This window comes from Oncorhynchus nerka, linkage group LG4, assembly GCF_034236695.1.
Source record: "Oncorhynchus nerka isolate Pitt River linkage group LG4, Oner_Uvic_2.0, whole genome shotgun sequence".
NCBI lineage: Eukaryota > Metazoa > Chordata > Actinopteri > Salmoniformes > Salmonidae > Oncorhynchus > Oncorhynchus nerka.
The window spans coordinates 70,102,201-70,124,503 of NC_088399.1; the positions used below are offsets into that span (position 1 = coordinate 70,102,201).

General features: G+C 46.7%; 1 protein-coding gene across 1 annotated transcript in view; it reads right to left on the reverse strand.

Moving 5' to 3' along the window:
- The window catches only part of LOC115128530 (trafficking protein particle complex subunit 9-like), a 330,259-nt gene that overhangs the window by 105,860 nt on the left and 202,096 nt on the right, over nucleotides 1-22,303 (reverse strand). Inside the window, exon 21 of the mRNA XM_065017786.1 lies at nucleotides 18,253-18,363. Coding sequence (XP_064873858.1) covers nucleotides 18,253-18,363 — 111 coding nt within the window. The remainder of the gene's footprint in view (nucleotides 1-18,252; nucleotides 18,364-22,303) is intronic.

The following is a 22,303-nucleotide window of genomic DNA, read 5'->3' on the forward strand; positions in this document are numbered from 1 at the left end:
TGAAAGTGTCTGCTCACAGGGCCTGCATGGTGTTAAGAGATAGAGAGAGAGAGGTGAAAGTGTCTGCTCACAGGGCCTGCATGGTGTTAAGAGATAGAGAGAGAGAGGTGAAAGTGTCTGCTCACAGGGCCTGCATGGTGTTAAGAGATAGAGAGAGAGAGGTGAAAGTGTCTGCTCACAGGGCCTGCATGGTGTTAAGAGATAGAGAGAGAGAGTGAAAGTGTCTGCTCACAGGGCCTGCATGGTGTTAAGAGATAGAGAGAGGGAGGTGAAAGTGTCTGCTCACAGGGCCTGCATGGTGTTAAGAGATAGAGAGAGAGAGGTGAAAGTGTCTGCTCACAGGGCCTGCATGGTGTTAAGAGATAGAGAGAGAGGTGAAAGTGTCTGCTCACAGGGCCTGCATGGTGTTAAGAGATAGAGAGAGAGAGAGGTGAAAGTGTCTGCTCACAGGGCCTGCATGGTGTTAAGAGATAGAGAGAGAGAGGTGAAAGTGTCTGCTCACAGGGCCTGCATGGTGTTAAGAGATAGAGAGAGAGAGGTGAAAGTGTCTGCTCACAGGGCCTGCATGGTGTTAAGAGATAGAGAGAGAGAGGTGAAAGTGTCTGCTCACAGGGCCTGCATGGTGTTGAGAGATACAAAAGACATCATATTCACACTCTGTCTCTTCTGTGTTAGCCAATAGCCAAAAAACCCATGCAGTCTGCCGTCTTAGCCAATAGCCACTTCCCCTGCTGGCCTGCCATAGCCAATAAGAGCCCACGGAAGGCGACGACACAACCTGCCCTGCACTGGGTTGGCCACCTGTGAACCTGACAGAGGAGTGATTCAAGGCTAGCCTGTTCCCAGAGCTCTTTCTGCTGTCGTACATGATACTATCCACTCAGTCACACTCTGGAGCAGTAGGGAAGTCCAATCCTCTGCTCTGCACGCATACTGGTGTCTATCTAGCAGAATCACATTTCATCTGTCTTGGTTCTTTGTTTTATTTCATTCATTCATCTATCACTTAAACTGCATTATAAAATTGTCGATTTTAAATCAATATTTTAAACCAATATAAAACCTACGAGCATGTTATTTCTGGCCTGTGTGCAGTTAATGGTGATGGATGTGGCAGTAAATGAACAGGCCGTGACAGAGAAATTGATTCCCCCAGCAAAGTGAAAGTGATGACGGTGTCGTGAGGACAACAGTCAAATCACAAAGACATTCAGAGAAACAGCTGCAGGGCCCAGGTTTTTTATCCCCGCCCAAATCTTTATGACAATTTGTAACTAGTGACTGTCTGTCTCCTTCACTTCCTCTCTCTCTCTCTGTTTCTTTCCTTCTCTTGTCAGGCTCTTAGATATTCTCTCTCTCTCTCTCACTGTCATTTTGAACAATTTCATGTGACTGAAGGTACAAACTGGAGAGCAAATCAAGTGCACCTATATGCCTACTGCTGGCAAATCAGATAGCTCAGATCACCGTGTCTGCAGCTTCCACCAGCCCACAGCGAAGTTGATAGTCGACTACCGCAGCTCGCGACTGGAACGAGCTGCAACAAACACTCAAACTGGACAGTTTTATCTCCATGTCTTCATTCAAAGACTCAATCATGGAGCCTCTTACTGACAGTTGTGGCTGCTTCAAATGATGTATTGTTGTCTCTACCTTCTTGCCCTTTGTGCTGTTGTCTGTGCTCAATAATGTTGGAACCATGTTGTTATGTTGTGTTGCTGCCTTGCTTTGTTGTTGTCTTAGGACTCTCTTTATGAAGTGTTGTCTCTCTTGTTGTGTTTTGTCCTATATTTATGTTATATATATATTTTTTTATAATAATCCCAGCCCCCGTCCCCGCAGGAGGCCTTTTGGTAGGCCGTCATTGTAAATAAGAATTTGTTCTTAACTGACTTGCCTAGTTAAATAAAGGTTAAATAATAAATAAATAAAACATCTCTCTGGTTTATTAAGGAAAAATGTGTCTATTTCCATTTTCTCTACTTGGTATCACAACACGGCGTCAATATATTGATGTGTGTGTTCATCTGTGGATCTCAGCTAATAGATGCTCAGCTCACTGGTCCCAGAGGAGCTGTGTCTATACGTACAGAGAACACCGTGCAGTTCACACAGTCACAACCAACAGACCTCTGTGTGTGTGTGTGTGTGTGTGTGTGATAGAGAAAGAGAGACCTTTTTTTTTTATAGGGCCTTATAAACAGAAAAAATCCAGACATTAAAACGGAATTCAACAATATTCAAAAATATATTGAACTTAACAGGAAATCAACTAAATGTATTGAACTTAATAGAAAATGCATTAATTTACCCAAGTTAATCATAAGACATGAACAAAATGCATCAGTGACGTGTTTTCCTGCAACTTTCTGAAACGCCACAGGGATGGCGGGGCGGTGTACGTGTGGTCTACTACAACAGTAACTACAAGGTAGCCTACACCTACCTGGCAGAATGATGTCATGACTATTCACATCAATCCAGTGGACATTTGTTTTGCAATCACATGCTGCAGAAACACCGCTAACCAAACAATGGTCTCTGGCTGGTACCCAGCTGAATACACCCAAAATCCTACATTCTTATATTTGTCCCAGACCTCAAAAGTGGTTTCCTGATGTGGTTTAAGCATGGATATGGACTTAGAACATCAAATGTTTTTCTCAATTAAAAAAAAAAAATGTGTGATTTTGAAAGTGAAAACGTGAAAAAAAATTATATGGGGGGGGGACTGAGAAGAAACAGAATCACCCCAAAAATGAGAGCCCTAGTGTGAGTGTGGCTGCAAGAGTCTGTGTGCTCTCTGAAAACACACACACCGTCCTCCAAATGATGAATCACCACACACACACATTAGAAACATTGTGTGTATCAAGCAGTGAGCATCCAGAAGCCAGAGGTGGAAAGGTGAGAAAGGGAACGCTTCACTAGTTTAATGTGTAATACTCTGCTGCATTCTATAGTCTTCAGACAACAGCTCTACAGCTGATGGTACTTCTTAAATCCTATACATTAACTGAACAGGAATTAAAAAGTGTACCTTATGACAGGGACAAATGTCAGTCTTTAAGCAATGTGTGGGTGTCCATCTCTTTGTATTGCTTGGTTTATATGAATGCCCGGAGTGTGCACGCACGCACACACACACACACACACACACACACACACACACACACACACACACACACACACACACACACTCGCACACACGCACACACGCACACTCGCACACACACACACACCAAACCCATCAGAGGGAGGGAGGGAGGAAGAGCAATGCAATTATCATTTCACAGGCCTCCGTTACAAAGGACAGCAGAAATTAAATACCAATTAAGAGCTCGGAGCAGACAAAAGAGAAGCTTCTGCTTTAAATGCAACACGAGCACGTACAGTAGGCAGGCACACACACAGTCCACCGGAGGCTGCTGAGGGGGTGATAATGGCTGGAACGGAGCGAATGGAATCCATTAGTGGTGGTGGGTTTATGTCCCTGACTGAAGTCCCATCTTCAAACCAGCACTGCTTCCATTTCTTCAGTCACATTGAGCCACCAAATGCCTTGTTCCAACAACGCAAATAGTCTATGGGATTGTTCTTTTGTGCATAAACATAGAATAGGTACTGCAATCAGACTACTAACAATTCTTTACATTTCCCAAATGAGGTAACGTCTCAAACAGGTGCAAAGACAGAAGCCTATACACCTCATGTCTAACAGTGGGATAGAGCCTGCTGCATAGCCCTGCTGCTGGACAAGGAAGGGTTAACAACAATCTCATTTCTTCTCAACCACTGCCACACTTATGAATTGATTGTGGCTTCTTGCAGGGTTTAAACATAATCTAGTCTATTACTGCGGTCTGAGAAGACAGGGAGGACTGGGGGCCGCCTTCGAGGGTCTCCAGACCTAATCCCCATCCAAGATCACCCTCCCTTCACAACCTTCTTCCTCCCGCCACCCCCAGACCATATCACCCTTCCTTCACCCCCAGACCATATCACCCTTCCTTCACCCTCCTCTTCCTCGCTCCACCTCCAGACCATATCACCATCCTCTTCCTCCCTCTACCCCCAGACCATATCACCCTTCCTTCACCCTCCTCTTCCTCCCTCCACCTCCAGACCATATCACCCTCCTCTTCCTCCCTCCACACCATATCATCCTCCTCTTCCTCCCTCCAGACCATATTACCCTCCTCTTCCTCCCTCCACCTCCAGACCATATCACCCTCCCCTTCCTCCCTCCACACCATATCATCCTCCTCTTCCTCCCTCCACCTCCAGACCATATTACCCCCCTCTTCCCCCTCCACCTCCAGACCATATCACCCTCCTCTTCCTCCCTTCACCTCCAGACTATATCACCCTCCTCTTCCTCCCTTCACCTCCAGACCATATCACCCTCCTCTTCCTCCCTCCACCTCCAGACCATATCACCCTCCTCTTCCTCCCTTCACCTCCAGACCATATCACCCTACTCTTCCTCCCTTCACCTCCAGATCATATCACCCTCCTCTTCCTCCCTTCACCTCCAGACCATATCACCCTCCTCTTCCTCCCTTCACCTCCAGACCATATCACCCTCCTCTTCCTCCCTTCACCTCCAGATCATATCACCCTCCTCTTCCTCCCTCCACCTCCACACCATATCACCCTCCTCTTCCTCCCTTCACCTCCACACCATATCACCCTTCCTTCACCCTCCTCTACCTTTCAGAGCATGAATCTGTTCATGCATGTCACCTGGGAGAGAGACCATATGAAACCACGTATATTTTATTCATACAGTAAGATGATTAACATTTGAAAGGGTTTAAGCTTCCTGCTGCCTCCATTCAATGTGAACATCACCCTGCAATACTCATTGCATACGGGGAATGGGGAAATGTGAACACTTACCACTTTAAAAGCAATGGCTTTGCTGTAACTGGGCTAGGGAACGATGCCCAAGGGAATATGTAGTGACACAGGTAGCTAGTTTATGTGTGCAGGCATAAATACAAATGTATATTTATCTACTATAAATACAAGCACAGTTCGAATCCCCGAACCGACAAGGTATAGAATCTGTCCATGAGCAAGGCACTTAACCCTAATTGTTCCAGTGTCACCGTTGACCATGGCTGAGCCTGGCCGTGACCTCACTCTCCAATGGTGTCTCAGGGGGAGTTGGGATATACAAAAATCCCATTTCCAATTCACACATACGTATACATTATTATTATTTCAACACACACATATGGGTGGCCTGTAGCGCTCTCTAACAGCCAGACCTACTTTACGGGTGTAATAACATGGTCCTAATGGAGACAGTGCTCGGTGCAATGACCTCGGTGTTTAAATGATGCGATGCCTGGGACCAACAGCACACGATAACTACATTACATTGTGAGGGAGTCCATTTCAGCCCTGCTCTGAAATGCTGTGAATCATCTGATTGCTGTAAGTGTCGGTTCGTCTGAATATGTCAGGCTTGGAGAAAAACTAACACACACGGAGGAAGGGAGAGAGGGGCATGCACACGCACAGTAGCGTTGCGTCACGGGGGTGGGTAAGAAGAAAAGAGACTGACAACTACAATCCCCTTTTCATTCACAGATGTATATCATAATCTGATCATGCAATTATGTCTTCTGGTTCTCCCATCTTAGACCTACAAAATGTTACCAATTATAATTATACACACATCCATATTTTCCTTTGATTATTCAACCAGCAGAGCAGAACACTTCATCTTAACCTGCACAGGAATCCATTAGAGAGAGCGAGCCAGAGAGAAAGCGGGTGGGAATGGGGGACAAAAGAGAGAGAGCGCCAGAGAGAAAGAGAATGGGGGACAAAAGAGAGAGAGCGCCAGAGAGAAAGAGAATGGGGGACAAAAGAGAGAGAGCGCCAGAGAGAAAGAGGATGGGGGACAAAAGAGAGCGAGCCAGAGAGAAAGAGGATGGGGGACAAAAGAGAGAGAGCCAGAGAGAAAGAGGATGGGGGACAAAAGAGAGAGAGCCAGAGACAAAGAGGATGGGAATGGGGGACAAAAGAGAGAGAGCCAGAGAGAAAGAGGATGGGAGACAACAGAGAGAGAGAGAGCCAGAGAGAAAGAGGATGGGAATGGGGGACAAAAGAGAGAGAGAGCCAGAGAGAAAGAGGATGGGAATGGGGGACAAGAGAGAGAGAGCCAGAGAGAAAGAGGATGGGAATGGGGGACAAAAGAGAGCGAGCCAGAGAGAAAGAGGATGGGAATGGGGGACAAAAGAGAGCGAGCCAGAGAGAAAGAGGATGGGAATGGGGGACAAAAGAGAGCGAGCCAGAGAGAAAGAGGATGGGAATGGGGGACAAAAGAGAGCGAGCCAGAGAGAAAGAGGATGGGAATGGGGGACAAAAGAGAGCGAGCCAGAGAGAAAGAAGATGGGAATGGGGGACAAAAGAGAACGAGCCAGAGAGAAAGAAGATGGGAATGGGGGACAAAAGAGAGCGAGCCAGAGAGAAAGAAGATGGGAATGGGGGACAAAAGAGAGCGAGCCAGAGAGAAAGAAGATGGGAATGGGGGACAAAAGAGAGCGAGCAGCAGCAAGAGAAGATAAGTGTTTCTATCAAAGTGTTTCTGCTGCCGCTTTAACAGTCAGTGACTGCACTGGGGTGAGGCTGAGAGGAAAATAGAAAAATCAGCAGTGTGTGTGTGACTGAGTGTATGTGACAGTGTGTGTGTGTGTGTGTGTGTGTGTGTGACTGAGCGTGTGTGTGTATGTGTGTGTGACTGAGCGTGTGTGTGCGACTGAGCGAGTGTGTGCTACAGTGTGTGTGTGCGCGACAGTGTGTGTGTGTGCGACTGAGCCCAGGGTTCTATTTTTAGCTCACATGCTTGAGCTCATGTGCTGACAGTGAGGCGGGCGGTGTGGAGGCGGGCGAGAGCAAGACGGTATTTTTAGACTGCATGCGGCTGACTCCCCGTAACCCCCGGTTACCAGCAGCCTCAGGGCCGACTCCATCTCCATCAATACCGGCCCTGCTGTATCACGTGCACCTCCATCAGACGGGCAGCTGTAGAAACAGATCTATACGAACAATTACAGTATGGATATACAGCATAGACATGCTAATGAATTAATCAGCATGCTATCTAAATTCAGTCAACACAGAGTTTGCAGACAGGACATTCTAGAGCGCGGGGTTTCTCTCTACGTAGACAAACAAAGCTTTGAGAACACACTGTTGGATGTGGAAATGATACGCTTCATTAGTGAATTATCTAGTAGGTTGGTATATCTCATGATAAAACATCTGTTTGGGTTTCAACTAGAGGAGATTATAGCTGTGAATGAATTGGATTAGAGGAAAACACAGGATGTTGCCTGGCCTGAGGGTTTCAACTGTTTACAAGTTTCAGAAGACAAAGCAAATAGAATACTATGATTCTGAATGTGTTGATATTACAGCACTACATATTTCTCAACTTACTTACATTTTGATGCTGTCACACACCATACACACACACACACAAATAACACACACACACAAATAACACACACACACAAATAACATACACACACATATTCCACAATGCCAAGATGGCGTAGCAGTCGGACGTGTGTTTTGTCTTGTCCCGTCCTGTATAGTGTAAATATAGTTTTTCCTCGTTTTTTTCTGTATATATTTCGTACATATTTTAATCTCACTTTCCAACTACAGGCTGAATATACTCTCCTGCAACCCGCATCACCCAATGTGGTACGGATCTGCTTTTTCTATACTTTAGAATCGGAACCCTCATCAGAAGCTAGCCAGCTAACTAGCTACTAGCTAGTAGCTAGCCTCTGATAGCGGTCTTCAACGCTAACTAGGACACCAGCGCGACATCTACCCAAAGCATATCAGACTGCTTTTTCTCTACCACATCTCCAGATTCCTACCGCAAGCTCTGAACCTTTATACCGGATCATCGTAAATAGCTAGCTGCAATCCGAGTGGCTACTTGGCTAACGTCTCTGTCCCAGAGCAAGCACCAGTTAGCCTGGAGCTAGCCTCGAGCTAAGCCCATCTCCCGACTAGCCGAAGAGGTCCAAAAATACCTAATTTGCCAATTGGCCTGGACCCTCTACTGCCGACACGGAGCCCCGCCGATCCATCACGACTGGTCCGCCGACATAATCGTCCGAGGGGGTTTCAACAGGCTTTTCCGCTGCGACATCGCCAAAGATCCATCTGCTGGCCAAGGCCCGCGAGCTTTCTGAATCGCTGTATCTCCAGCTCACCGCATGAAGAGGAATAAACAGACTCACCCCATCGCGACGTCCCCCAAAGGTTAACTCTCTAGCCCTCGCTATCTCCCTGCTTGCTAATTCGGCCTGCTATAACGGCTAGCTTGTCAAGCTCCGGTCCGCTAACTGCTACCTTGTCTAGCTCGGGCCTACGAACTGTTAGCTTGTTAGCACAGGCCTGCTAACTGTCTGAACCACCGCGTCCCGATCACTCTCTGACCCCATTTACTTTCTATCTCTTTTTGATTTTTAATTTGTTTATACCTTCCGGAAACCTGCCTCACCCAATGTGATACGGAATCCCTATTACTTTTACTCTTATTTTTATTTTTATGACACACTCAAGAACCTCCAGACGCTAACCAGCTAACTAGCCACAAGCTAGTTAGTCATTGTTAGTTTTTTAAAAACCTGGATAACACTCGCCAGCCCAGCCCCCCTGCCCATCCACCGCTGCCCCCTGGACACTGATCTCTTGGCTACATAGCTGACGCACGCTGGACTGTCCATTAATCACGGTACTCCTTTCTGCTTGTTTGTCTTATCTGTCGGCCCCGTTGCCTAGTCAACGCCATTTTACCTGCTGTTTGTTGTGCTAGCGGATTAGCCTCGCCTACTGTTTTTAGCTAGCTTTCCAAATTCAACACCTGTGATTACTGTATGCCTCGCTGTATGTCTCTCTCAGATGTCAATATGCCTTGTATACTGTTGTTCAGGTTAGTTATCATTGTTTTAGTTCACAATGGAGCCCCTAGACCCACTCTGCATACCCCTGTTACCTCCTTTGTCCCACCTCCCACACATGCGGTGACCTCACCCATTACAACCAGCATGTCCAGAGATACAACCTCTCTCATCATCACCCAGTGCCTGGGCCTACCTCCGCTGTACCCGCACCCCACCATACCCCTGTCTGCGCATTATGCCCTGAATATATTCTACCATGCCCAGAAACCTGCTCCTCTTATCCTCTGCCCCCAACGCTCTAGGCGACCAGTTTTGATAGCCTTTAGCCGCACCCTCATACTACTCCTTCTCTGTTCCGCGGGTGATGTGGAGGTAAACCCAGGCCCTGCATGTCCCCAGGTACCCTCATTTGTTGACTTCTGTGATCGAAAAAGCCTTGGTTTTATGCATGTCAACATCAGAAGCCTCCTCCCTAAGTTTGTTTTACTCACTGCTTTAGCACACTCTGCTAACCCTGATGTCCTTGCCGTGTCTGAATCCTGGCTCAGGAAGGCCACCAAAAATTCAGAGATTTCCATACCCAACTATAACATCTTCCGTCAAGATAGAACTACCAAAGGGGGCGGAGTTGCAGTCTACTGCAGAGATAGCCTGCAAAGTAATGTCATACTTTCCAGGTCCATACCCAAACAGTTCGAACTACTAATTTTGAAAATTACCCTCTCCAGAAATAAGTCTCTCACTGTTGCCGCCTGCTACCGACCACCCTCAGCTCCCAGCTGTGCCCTGGACACCATTTGTGAATTGATCGCCCCCATCTAGCTTCAGAGTTTGTTCTGTTAGGTGACCTAAACTGGGATATGCTTAACACCCCGGCAGTCCTACAATGTAAGCTAGATGCCCTCAATCTCACTCAAATCATCAAGGAACCCACCAGGTACAACCCTAACTCTGTAAACAAGGGCACCCTCATAGACGTCATCCTGACCAACTGGCCCTCCAAATACACCTCCGCTGTCTTCAACCAGGATCTCAGCGATCACTGCCTCATTGCCTGTATCCGCCACGGAGCCGCAGTCAAACGACCACCCCTCATCACTGTCAAACGCTCCCTAAAACACTTCTGTGAGCAGGCCTTTCTAATCGACCTGGCCCGTGTATCCTGGAAGGACATTGACCTCATCCCGTCAGTTGAGGATGCCTGGTCATTCTTTAAAAGTAACTTCCTCACCATTTTAGATAAGCATTTTAGATAAGCATGCTCCAAAAATGCAGAACCAAGAACAGATACAGCCCTTGGTTCACTCCAGACCTGACTGCCCTCGACCAGCACAAAAACATCCTGTGGCGGACTGCAATAGCATCGAATAGTCCCCGTGATATGCAACTGTTCAGGGAAGTCAGGAACCAATACACGCAGTCAGTCAGGAAAGCTAAGGCCAGCTTCTTCAGGCAGAAGTTTGCATCCTGTAGCTCCAACTCCAAAAAGTTCTGGGACACTGTGAAGTCCATGGAGAACAAGAGCACCTCCTCCCAGCTGCCCACTGCACTGAGGCTAGGTAACACGGTCTCCACCGATAAATCCACGATTATCGAAAGCTTCAATAAGCACTTCTCAACGGCCGGCCATGCCTTCCGCCTGGCTACTCCAACCTCGGCCAACAGCTCTGCCCCCCCCGCAGCTCCTCGCCCAAGCCTCTCCAGGTTCTCCTTTACCCAAATCCAGATAGCAGATGTTCTGAAAGAGCTGCAAAACCTAGACCCGTACAAATCAGCTGGGCTTGACAATCTGGACCCTCTATTTCTGAAACTATCTGCCGCCATTGTCGCAACCCCTATTACCAGCCTGTTCAACCTCTCTTTCATATCGTCTGAGATCCCCAAGGATTGAAAGCTGCCGCAGTCATCCCCCTCTTCAAAGGGGGAGACACCCTGGACCCAAACTGCTATATCCATCCTGCCCTGCCTATCTAAGGTCTTCGAAAGCCAAGTCAACAAACAGGTCACTGACCATCTCGAATCCCACCGTACCTTCTCCGCTGTGCAATCTGGTTTCCGAGCCGGTCACGGGTGCACCTCAGCCACACTCAAGGTACTAAATGATATCATAACCGCCATCGATAAAAGACAGTACTGTGCAGCCGTCTTCATCGACCTCGCCAAGGCTTTCGACTCTGTCAATCACCATATTCTTATCGGCAGACTCAATAGCCTCGGTTTCTCGGATGACTGCCTTGCCTGGTTCACCAATTACTTTGCAGACAGAGTTCAGTGTGTCAAATCGGAGGGCATGCTGTCCGGTCCTCTGGCAGTCTCTATGGGGGTGCCACAGGGTTCAATTCTCGGGCCGACTCTTTTCTCTGTATATATCAATGATGTTGCTCTTGCTGCGGGCGATTCCCTGATCCACCTCTACGCAGACGACACCATTCTATATACTTTCGGCCCGTCATTGGACACTGTGCTATCTAACCTCCAAACGAGCTTCAATGCCATACAGCACTCCTTCCGTGGCCTCCAACTGCTCTTAAACGCGAGTAAAACCAAATGCATGCTTTTCAACCGATCGCTGCCTGCACCCGCATGCCCGACTAGCATCACCACCCTGGATGGTTCCGACCTTGAATATGTGGACATCTATAAGTACCTAGGTGTCTGGCTAGACTGCAAACTCTCCTTCCAGACTCACATCAAACATCTCCAATCGAAAATCAAATCAAGAGTCGGCTTTCTATTCCGCAACAAAGCCTCCTTAACTCACGCCGCCAAGATTACCCTAGTAAAACTGACTATCCTACCGATCCTCGATTTCGGCGATGTCATCTACAAAATGGCTTCCAACACTCTACTCAGCAAACTGGATGCAGTCTATCACAGTGCCATCCGTTTTGTCACCAAAGCACCTTATACCACCCACCACTGCGACTTGTATGCTCTAGTCGGCTGGCCCTCGCTACATATTCGTCGCCAGACCCACTGGCTACAGGTCATCTACAAGTCCATGCTAGGTAAAGCTCCGCCTTATCTCAGTTCACTGGTCACGATGGCAACACCCATCCGTAGCACACGCTCCAGCAGGTGTATCTCACTGATCATCCCTAAAGCCAACACCTCATTTGGCCGCCTTTCGTTCCAGTACTCTGCTGCCTGTGACTGGAACGAACTGCAAAAATCGCTGAAGTTGGAGACTTTTATCTCCTCACCAACTTCAAACATCAGCTATCCGAGCAGCTAACCGATCGCTGCAGCTGTACATAGTCTATTGGTAAATAGCCCACCCATTTTCACCTACCTCATTCCCATACTGTTTTTATACTGTTTTTTTTTTGTTTTTTTATTTACTTTTCTGCTCTTTTGCACACCAATATCTCTACCTGTACATGACCATCTGATCATTTATCACCCCAGTGTTAATCTGCAAAATTGTATTATTCGCCTACCTCCTCATGCCTTTTGCACACATTGTATATAGACTGCCCATTTTTTTTTTCTACTGTGTTATTGACTTGTTAATTGTTTACTCCATGTGTAACTCTGTGTTGTCTGTTCACACTGCTATGCTTTATCTTGGCCAGGTCGCAGTTGCAAATGAGAACTTGTTCTCAACTAGCCTACCTGGTTAAATAAAGGTGAAATAAAAATAAAAAATAAAAAAACACAAATACACACACACACACCCAAATAACACACACCCAAATACACCACACACACACACACACCCAAATAACACATACCCAAATAACACACACCCAAATACACACACACACACACACACACACAAATACACACACCCAAATACACACACACACACACACAAATAACACACACACACACACAAATAACACACACACAAATAACACACACACAAATAACACACACAAATAACACACACAAATAACACACACCCACGCACACAGGTGAGCAGGGATCTTGATGGTCCCACACCTAAAACCACTCCTTGTCCCCATGGGGGCTAGTTCGGGAGGGTGGGAGCCTCTATAAAAAATACCATTGCATTTCCATAATGAATGTGTCCCCAGATGGACCCATTTTCCAAAAGGAAGGAAGGAGAGGGGAAAAACATTTATCCTCACAGCAAATTCACACAGCATCACCGAGGCCTTTTTTCCCCCTGGATGTGAAGTGAACCTTCCTCAGTAGGAAAGTGAACCTCAGAACATTCAGGTCTCATCTCTGTCGCAGAGGAAGCGCCAAAAGCCTGCACGCACACACAAACCACGGCCCCCATCTCCTCAGCAGACAGATATTACAGAGCATCGTAAGGAAATGGTTGAATAATATTCTCTGCCTTCTTGTAAGACACACAGGAGATTGGATAAGTGGTCACCATGGAAACCATATGTGTGTGACACACGTATTGGTGCCGATAGGCATGTGTAAACAGAAAGAGGTCTGACTGAGTGTGTGTGGGTAAAGTGAGAAACGCTGCAGTCACCACTTGCTGGGGTGCCAGAGGAGGTCTCTTTCTCGCGCTCTCTACGCTGTGTCACACATGCGGACACCCCCTGACCAAAGCCCTCTAGGAGACACAGCTGAAGAGGGGAGGGGTTGCCTGGGAGGGGTGTGTCGACCAGAAGCCACCACTGGATCAACTGGATGATCCAGGACACATCCAGGCTGCCATGCCACGTGTCTGACTAAAGATAGTCACAGTACGCAGATGCTGGCAAAACGATCATGTCTAATGAAAAAAGGCCAAAACAAAGGCTGATAATAATACAATTGCAAACGAGCCTAGTGTCTTTTAAACAACCTTACCAGCAAGTAGCTGGGGAAAGATTCATTTCAGATTGCTGTGCAATGGGCTGTTGTTTCAAAGTTCTCTATCACCCATGTCTGGATACAGGCTGGGCGGATCAAAATGGGCCGCCACCACCACCACCACAGAGCTGGAAGACCAGAAACCTGTGAATCAAACCGAGGCTTCAGGCCACGCAGGAAATACCAGCAGCCTGCAGCCTGTACGGAGCAAAGGAACTTAAAGGATATTACGGGGACGATGACAAGGCTGGGTTGAAAAGGAAGGCTTCATCACCACACAAGGAGACACTCCCGTCATGGATGTTCACCCTGAGCTTTCGTTCACACAGAAAAGACAGACAAACGGAGATATAAAAAGAGGACATCCCTCAGGGATTAAACTGATACACTTCAGGCACTTAAAATAGCACACGCACAAAAATGCACTCGCACACACACACACACAAGGACGTTTGTTTGGAAGCTGACAGATATACACCCAGTGGTCAGTTTATTAGGTACACTCCCTTGTTCACGAAAATGATTTACACCTACAGACAGTGAGTCACCACGGCCACCGTGACTTGCTATATAAAGCAGGCAGACAGGCATCCAGTTAGTGTTTGATTGAACGTTAGAATGGGCAAAGTGACCTGGGCAACTTGGAGCATGGTATGATCGTTGGTGCCAGGCGCGCCAGTTCTAGTATCTCAGAACTGACTGCCACCCTGGGCTTTTCAAGCACAACAATGTCTAGGGTTAATTGAGAATGATGTGGTAAACAAAAACATCCAGTCAGCGGCAGTCCTGTGGGCGAAAACAGCTCGTTGATGAGAGAGGTCGAGTGAAGAATAGCAAGAATCGTACAAGCTAACAGGCGGGCCACAAACAGGCAAATAACGGCGCAGTACAACAGTGGTGTGCAGAACAGCATCTCGGAACGCACAACTCGTCGATTTATTGCAGCAGACGAACACACCGGGTTCCACTCCTATCAGCTAAAAACAAGAAGAAGCTGCTCCAGCGACCACACAATCACCAACACTGAGGAGTGGAAAAACATTGCCTGGTCCAACCAATCCCAGTTACTGTTGCGTCATGCTGATGGCATTGCGTCACGCTGAGTCACTGTTGCGTCACTGTTGCGTCACGCTGAGTCACTGTTGCGTCACGCTGAGTCACTGTTGCGTCACGCTGAGTCACTGTTGCGTCACGCTGAGTCACTGTTGCGTCACGCTGCGTCACTGTTGCGTCACTGTTGCGTCATGCTGATGGCATTGCGTCACGCTGAGTCACTGTTGCGTCACTGTTGCGTCACGCTGAGTCACTGTTGCGTCACGCTGAGTCACTGTTGCGTCACGCTGAGTCACTGTTGCGTCACGCTGATGGCATTGCGTTGCGTCACGCTGATGGCATTGCGTTGCGTCACGCTGAGTCACTGTTGCGTCACGCTGAGTCACTGTTGCGTCACGCTGAGTCACTGTTGCGTCACGCTGAGTCACTGTTGCGTCACGCTGAGTCACTGTTGCGTCACGCTGAGTCACTGTTGCGTCACGCTGAGTCACTGTTGCGTCACGCTGAGTCACTGTTGCGTCACGCTGAGTCACTGTTGCGTCACGCTGAGTCACTGTTGCATCATGCTGAGTCCGGATTTGGAGTAAGCAGCATGAGTCCATGGGCCCCATCCTGCCTGGTGTCAACAGTACATGCTGGTAGCAGTGGTGTAATGGAATGGAGAATGTTTTCCTGGCACACATTAGGTCCCTTGATACCAATTGAGCAAGAATTTCCAGAAGAATTCTGGCTGTTCTGGTACTGTACCTAATAAACTGGCAACTGAGTGTATTTCGCTTTCTGTTCATCAACAATTATGTCACTCGTCCCCGCTACATTGGCTTACTTAGCTTTATTCAGGGCTGCATAAAGGTTCTCTCGTTTTAATTGTGGGTTATGGTCCCTTGAGGTCTCATGCTGTGAATTTCATTAAAGGCATGAATAATATTGTAGCAGCCCATACAAATCAAGACAAAGAACTTAAACACCAAAGGGGTCAATGAATTTTGGAGAGCACAAAGACAAAACAACCAAACTAAAATAGACAAGTCCTGCTCTTTCTATTCTTCCTATCCCCCACGGTGAAAACTCATACAAAAGCATGTCTGGTTGAAGAGGCAGACAGAGGTCTGTGTTCGAGCTTTCTAGGGCTTCCAAACATCAGAGGGGCCATTCTCATTCATATCGCTGTCTTCATCTCACCTCTCATCTGTCTTTCAGCATTAATGAACAGGAACGAGGGTTAAAGATCTAGGAGGAGGCTGAGCGTTGAAAGATGGGAGAACATGAAGGCAACCAAACCTCTTTCTTTCTGCCATGAACAAGCAGCGTCATATTTTTGCAAATTAAAATCCCCAGTGTAGCTTTAAACTAATAGAATAGCACTATATAAACAGAGAGGGGTTTTGTTAATTACTCCTCCTCTGCATCCACGTGCCCTATGCATTGTTGTATTAATGCAAATAACATTTCCCAGCTTAACTTTAAACTAATAGAATAGCACTATATAAACAGAGAGGGTTTTTGTTAACGCAATATATACAGATGGAATAATTGTTTTAAAAAAAAGTTAATAAACTGCATAAAAGATTATTTGGACAATTTCCCTTCTTAATATCTTATAGAATCCAGGGTTTAAGTTCACTGAGTGTTTTCCTGTTCTAATGTATGGAAGCTCAGGCGGGATTCAGAGCTCTTTGTCTCCACTGCAGCTGTAATACCAGCGATTAAAAATGAACCGCTGACCTGCCTGTGCACTGGCTCACGTGCACATTCTTAATTAAAACTCTTTAAAAGATAACACAACCTCTTTAAAAAGAAGTCTCTGAATGCAGTCGGTGCATCATTCCTAACCTAACGTGTTATCATTTTACCAATAGACGAGAGAACAAGGAGCTCCAAAGTCTTACTGTCAACTCCCTGGAAAAATTAGGAGACCTTCCTACATCTTTTGAGCAGCAAAATGGACCTAACTTATGAACCAGCCGTGTAGAGTATAAGAAAGACAAACATTCACAGGCTAAAAGGAAACAAAGTGGAGACAGCTATATGCTAATCATTTGTAGAGCTGTCCTAAAAGCTACATTGTCCAATAGTCGGCGGCAGGCAGGTAGCCTAGTGGTTAGAGTGTTGGGCTCAGTAACCGAAAGGTTGCTAGATCGAATCCCCGAGCTGACAAGGTAAAAATCTGTCGTTCTGCCCCTGAACAAGGCAGTTAACCCACTGTTCCTAGCAGTCATTGTAAATAAGAATGTGTTATTAACTGACTTGCCTAGTTAAATAAAGATTAAATAAAAGTTAAATAAAATAAAGTCCTAGAGAAGGATATTCTGAAAAGAACAACCCCCCACACCACCCCATGTTCTCTCCCATACAGGAAGTAAGAGAGCATTCCTCTCCGGTAGAGTAGGGCTTGTTGTGGGGCACCCATGTGGTGTTCCCCACACACGCACACTTCCCCACCTGTACTCATCGCAGGAGGAGGACGGTGCTCAGAGATAGCTGTGACAGGAATCAGAATTCGGTAATGTTCAGAGGGTTAATTGGCGGTATGAGGAAGAGAGGAGAGGAATGGAGACAGGGAGAGAGGCGAGGTTCAGAGATAGGAAGGGGAAAGGGAGGGCGAGGAAGAGAGGAGAGGAATGGAGACAGGGAGAGAGGCGAGGTTCAGAGATAGGAAGGGAGGGCGAGGAAGAGAGGAGAGGAATGGAGACAGGGAGAGAGGCGAGGTTCAGAGATAGGAAGGGGAAAGGGAGGGCGAGGAAGAGAGGAGAGGAATGGAGACAGGGAGAGAGGCGAGGTTCAGAGATAGGAAGGGGAAAGGGAGGGCGAGGAAGAGAGGAGAGGAATGGAGACAGGGAGAGAGGCGAGGTTCAGAGATAGGAAGGGGAAAGGGAGGGCGAGGAAGAGAGGAGAGGAATGGAGACAGGGAGAGAGGCGAGGTTCAGAGATAGGAAGGGAAAGGGAGGGCGAGGAAGAGAGGAGAGGAATGGAGACAGGGAGAGAGGCGAGGTTCAGAGATAGGAAGGGGAAAGGGAGGGCGAGGAAGAGAGGAGAGGAATGGAGACAGGGAGAGAGGCGAGGTTCAGAGATAGGAAGGGGAAAGGGAGGGCGAGGAAGAGAGGAGAGGAATGGAGACAGGGAGAGAGGCGAGGTTCAGAGATAGGAAGGGGAAAGGGAGGGCGAGGAAGCGACAGTGTCAGAATAATCCAATGTCAAGACGTAGAGTAGCTCACTGTAAACAAACTTCCAACATGTCTTCATCAATGTAGAATGAATGTGCGTTTAGAGATGCAGCTATGGGGGGGTTTAAAGGGATTGTTCATTTCATGCATTTTCCAGGTCGTATGTGGGCTTATATGATACCTGGGGTCGAAGCTCGACTGGCAGTTCGTATTGACCCCGTTCTGGGTCCGTTGAGTATGGGAGGCTTACAGGGTAAGGAATGTCATCCACTGACTCCCTTTGAATGGGCAGGTTAAAGGTCACATACCTCTGACACTCTGAGGCGTGCAGCACCAGGTCCTGGTTGTTGTTGGCACTGACCGTCAGCTCATGTTCTGTTGAATTGAACACGTCCAGCAGCAGGTGGCACTGACGGGTTCTGGGGAGAAAGATAGAACCGGGTCTTCACATCAGAATCTCCAAAATGTAACAGTTACAGGACAACTTTGGTTGGCCGTTTTAAAGAACCATTTGCCGAAACTGAAGGGGTATAGCTAGCTAACGACGTCCTTTTCCATATGGAAAAAAACTGTGGACAGACTTGTTAGCTACATTAGCTAGGAATCTGCCTCCCGAAAATAGATTCTCCCAAGTGGGTGTGATTCTCCCAAGTAGGATTCCACCTGGTGACCTGTTCACCGTCTGCCCTGGCCTGTCTGGTACAGGTACCCCCGCCACACACTCACTGTTGGGGCGAGTGACTCTGAACTTACAACGGCTAGCCCCAAGTCATTATATTTTTTCTTGTGCTTTATGCTATTTGCCTCAGGACTCCTGCGTGCTTTGTTGACTATGAACTTGCTTGTTTACCTGACCGTGGGACATACTGTTGTTCCCACACTGGGGACTCTGACTCGCTAATGGCTACACAGACTCTTGGCCTCCCATCCTATTCTAACCACCTCTCGCCCAACTTTGTATTCATGTTACCTGATGAAATTGCTGTACAATATGATCTTGTTGCCATCTGATGTACATTCAAATGCCATAAAAATCAACACGGCAGACATCTCCCTGTCCTCTGCCTTAACCTGATTGTATTACTTCTGATGATTTCTGGAAATGTGCATGTACACCCTGGCCCATCTACTGCTGTTAGCCCCAATTCTGATTTGGGCTCTGATATCTGCTTCACTGATTTCTGCTCTCATAAAAACCTGGGTATTCTGCATGTTAACACTAGAAGCTTAATATCTAAAATGTATAAATTGAAAGTGTGGGTTCACAGCTCCAATCCAGATGTGTTGGTCATTACTGAGATGTGGTTAAGAAAGAGTGTTTTGAACACTGATGTTTACCTTTCTGGTTATAACCTTTTTCGGCAAGACAGATCTTCCAAAGGTGGGGGAGTGGCAATCTTTACCAAAGATCACCTTCAATGCTTGGTTGTCTCCACCAAGTCTGTCCCCCGAAAATTTGAATGGCTGGTTTTAACAAATTAAACTTTGTTGACTGTTGCTTGGTGTTATCATCCACCATCAGCACCGGGCTGTACCCTACCTGCCCTAAGCTCTCTCCTGGCCCCTTAAACTAAGTCTGAATTTGTCCTGCTAGGTGACCTAAACTTCGACATGCTTAAACCACCTGACCAGGTCCTAAAGCAATGGGACTCCCTAAATCTTTGTCAGATTATTACCAATCCCACAAGGTATGACTCCAAACACCCATAAAAGGCTACTCTACTCGATGTTATCCTCACATATAATCCTGATAGGTATCGGTCTGGTGTTTTCTGTAATGACCTTAGTGATCACTGTTTTACAGTCTGTGTTTGTAATGTCTGCTCAGTGAAACAACCTGTCCTGATTTGTCATAGACGCTTGCTAAAAAACTTGAATGAGAATGCCTTCCTTCATGTCTTGGCCTTTGTAAATTGGTACAGAATCAGCTTGATCTCCTCTGTCGAAGACACTTGGACCTTCTTTTTTGATATTTCAGTGGTATAAAAAAAAAACTTTCAGCCCCTGGTTCGACCGCGATCTTACAGAGTTGCTCCACCTCAAGAATTCCATTTGGCAAAAGGCTCGAAACATGCATACTCGTTCAGGCAAATGAGAAATAAGTGCACTCAGACCATCCGGAAGGCCAAAGTTAGTTAGTTTAAGGAGCAGTTCTCTCTCTGTGGGTCTAACCCACATGGCTGAGCTCTTAAATCACCACTTCATTAAGTCAGAATTCATATTTGACTCAGCCATGCCTCCTTGCACGTCCAACATTTCCTCATCTCTCACCCCTTCTAATGCGACTATCCCAAATGCTTCTCCCTCTTTTTCCCCTGCCCAGTTTTTCCCTGCAGGCAGTCACTGAAACCGAGGTGCTATAGAGGAGCTCCTGAAACTTGACCCCCAAAAAATATCTGGGTTTAGACCCTTTCTTCTTTATGGTTGCAGCCCCTATAATCGCCAAGCCATTCTCTGACCTTTTTTAACCTGACTCTCCTCTCTGGGGAGGGTCCCATTGTTTGGAAGGCAGCCACAGTTCATCCTTTAATAAAAGGGAGAGATCAAGCTGATCCTAATGGTTATAGGCCTATTTCTATTTTGCCCTGTTTATCAAAAGTGTTTGAAAAACTTGTCAATAAACAGCTGACTGGCTTTCTTGATGTCTATAGTATCCCCTCTGGTATGCAATCTGGTTTCCACTCAGGTTATGGACATGTCACTGCATCCTTCAAGGTCCTCAATGATGTCACCATTGCCCTTGATTCTAAGCAATGTTGTGCTGCTATTTGTATTGACTTGACCAAAGCTTTTGATACAGTAGATCATTCCATTCTTGTGGGCTGGCTAAGGAGTATTGGTGTCTCTAGGGGTTCTTCGGCCTGGTTTACTAACTACCACTCTCAAAGAGTGCAGAGTATAAAATCTGAACATTTGCCACTGCCCGTCACCAAGTGAGTACCCCAAGGCACAATACTTGGCCCCACGCACTTCTCTAATTTACATCAACAACAAAGCTCAGGCAGTAGGAAGCTCTCTCATCCATTTATATGCAGATGGCCCCTCCCTGGAATTTGTATTAAACGCTCTACAACAAAGCTTGCTTGGTGTCCAACAAGCTTTCTCTGCCCTTAACCTTGTTCTAAACACATCCAAAACAAAGGTAATGTGGTTTGGTAGGAAGAATGCCCCTCTCCCCACCGGTGTGATTACTACCTCTGAGGGTTTAGAGCTTAGAATGTATTTGGGAGTATGGCTAGACGGTGCACTGTCCTCTCAGCACATATCAAAGCTGCAGACTAAGGTTAAATCTAGACTTGGTTGCCTTTTTCGTAATCGCTACTCTTTCACCCTAGCTGCCAAACTAACCCTGATTCAGATGACCATCCTACCTATGCTAGATTATGGAGATGTAATTTATAGATTAGCAGGTAAGGGTGCTGTCAAGCAGCTAGATGTTCTTTACCATTCGGCCATCAGATGTGCCACCAATGCTCCTTATAGGACGTATCACTGCGCTCTATACTCCTCTGTAAACTGGTCATCTCTGTATACCCGTCACAAAACCCACTGGTGGATGCTTACTTATAAAAACCTCTTAGGCCTCATTACACCCTATCTGAGATATCTACTGCAGCCCTCATCCTCCACATACAACACCCGTTCTGCCAGTCACATTCTGTTAAAGGTCCCCAAAGCACACACATCCCTGGGTCGCTCCTCTTTTCAGTTCCCTGCAGCTAGCAACTGGAAGGAGCAGCAAAAAAAACACTCAAACTGGACAGTTTTATCTCCAGCTCTTCATTCAAAGACTCAATCATGGACCCTCTTACTGACAATTGGGGCTGCTTCGCGTGATGTATTGTTGTCTCTACCTTCTTGCCCTTTGTGCTGTTGTCTGTGCCCAATAACGTTTGTACCATGTTTTGTGCTGCTACAACGTTGTGCTGCTGCCATGTTGTGTTGCTACCATGTTGTTGTCATGTTGTGTTGCTACCATGCCGTGTTGTCATGTGTTACCAACAAGCCATGATGTGTTACCAACAAGCCATGATGTGTTTTGTCCTATATATATATATATATATATATATATATATATATATAAATATAATCCCAGCCCCCGCAGGAGGCCTTTTGCCAGGCCATCATTGTAAATAAGAATTTGTTCTTAACTGAGTTGCCTAGTTAAATAAAGTTTAAATAGCATCTTAAAAACTAAAAAAACACACACAGACGGGTTCAAGGGAAGTAAATAGAACCGGGTTAGAACCAACCAGAGGTACACACACTGACGGGTTCAAGGGAAGTAAATAGAACCGGGTTAGAACCAACCACAGGTACACACACTGATGGGTTCAAGGGAAGTAAATAGAACCGGGT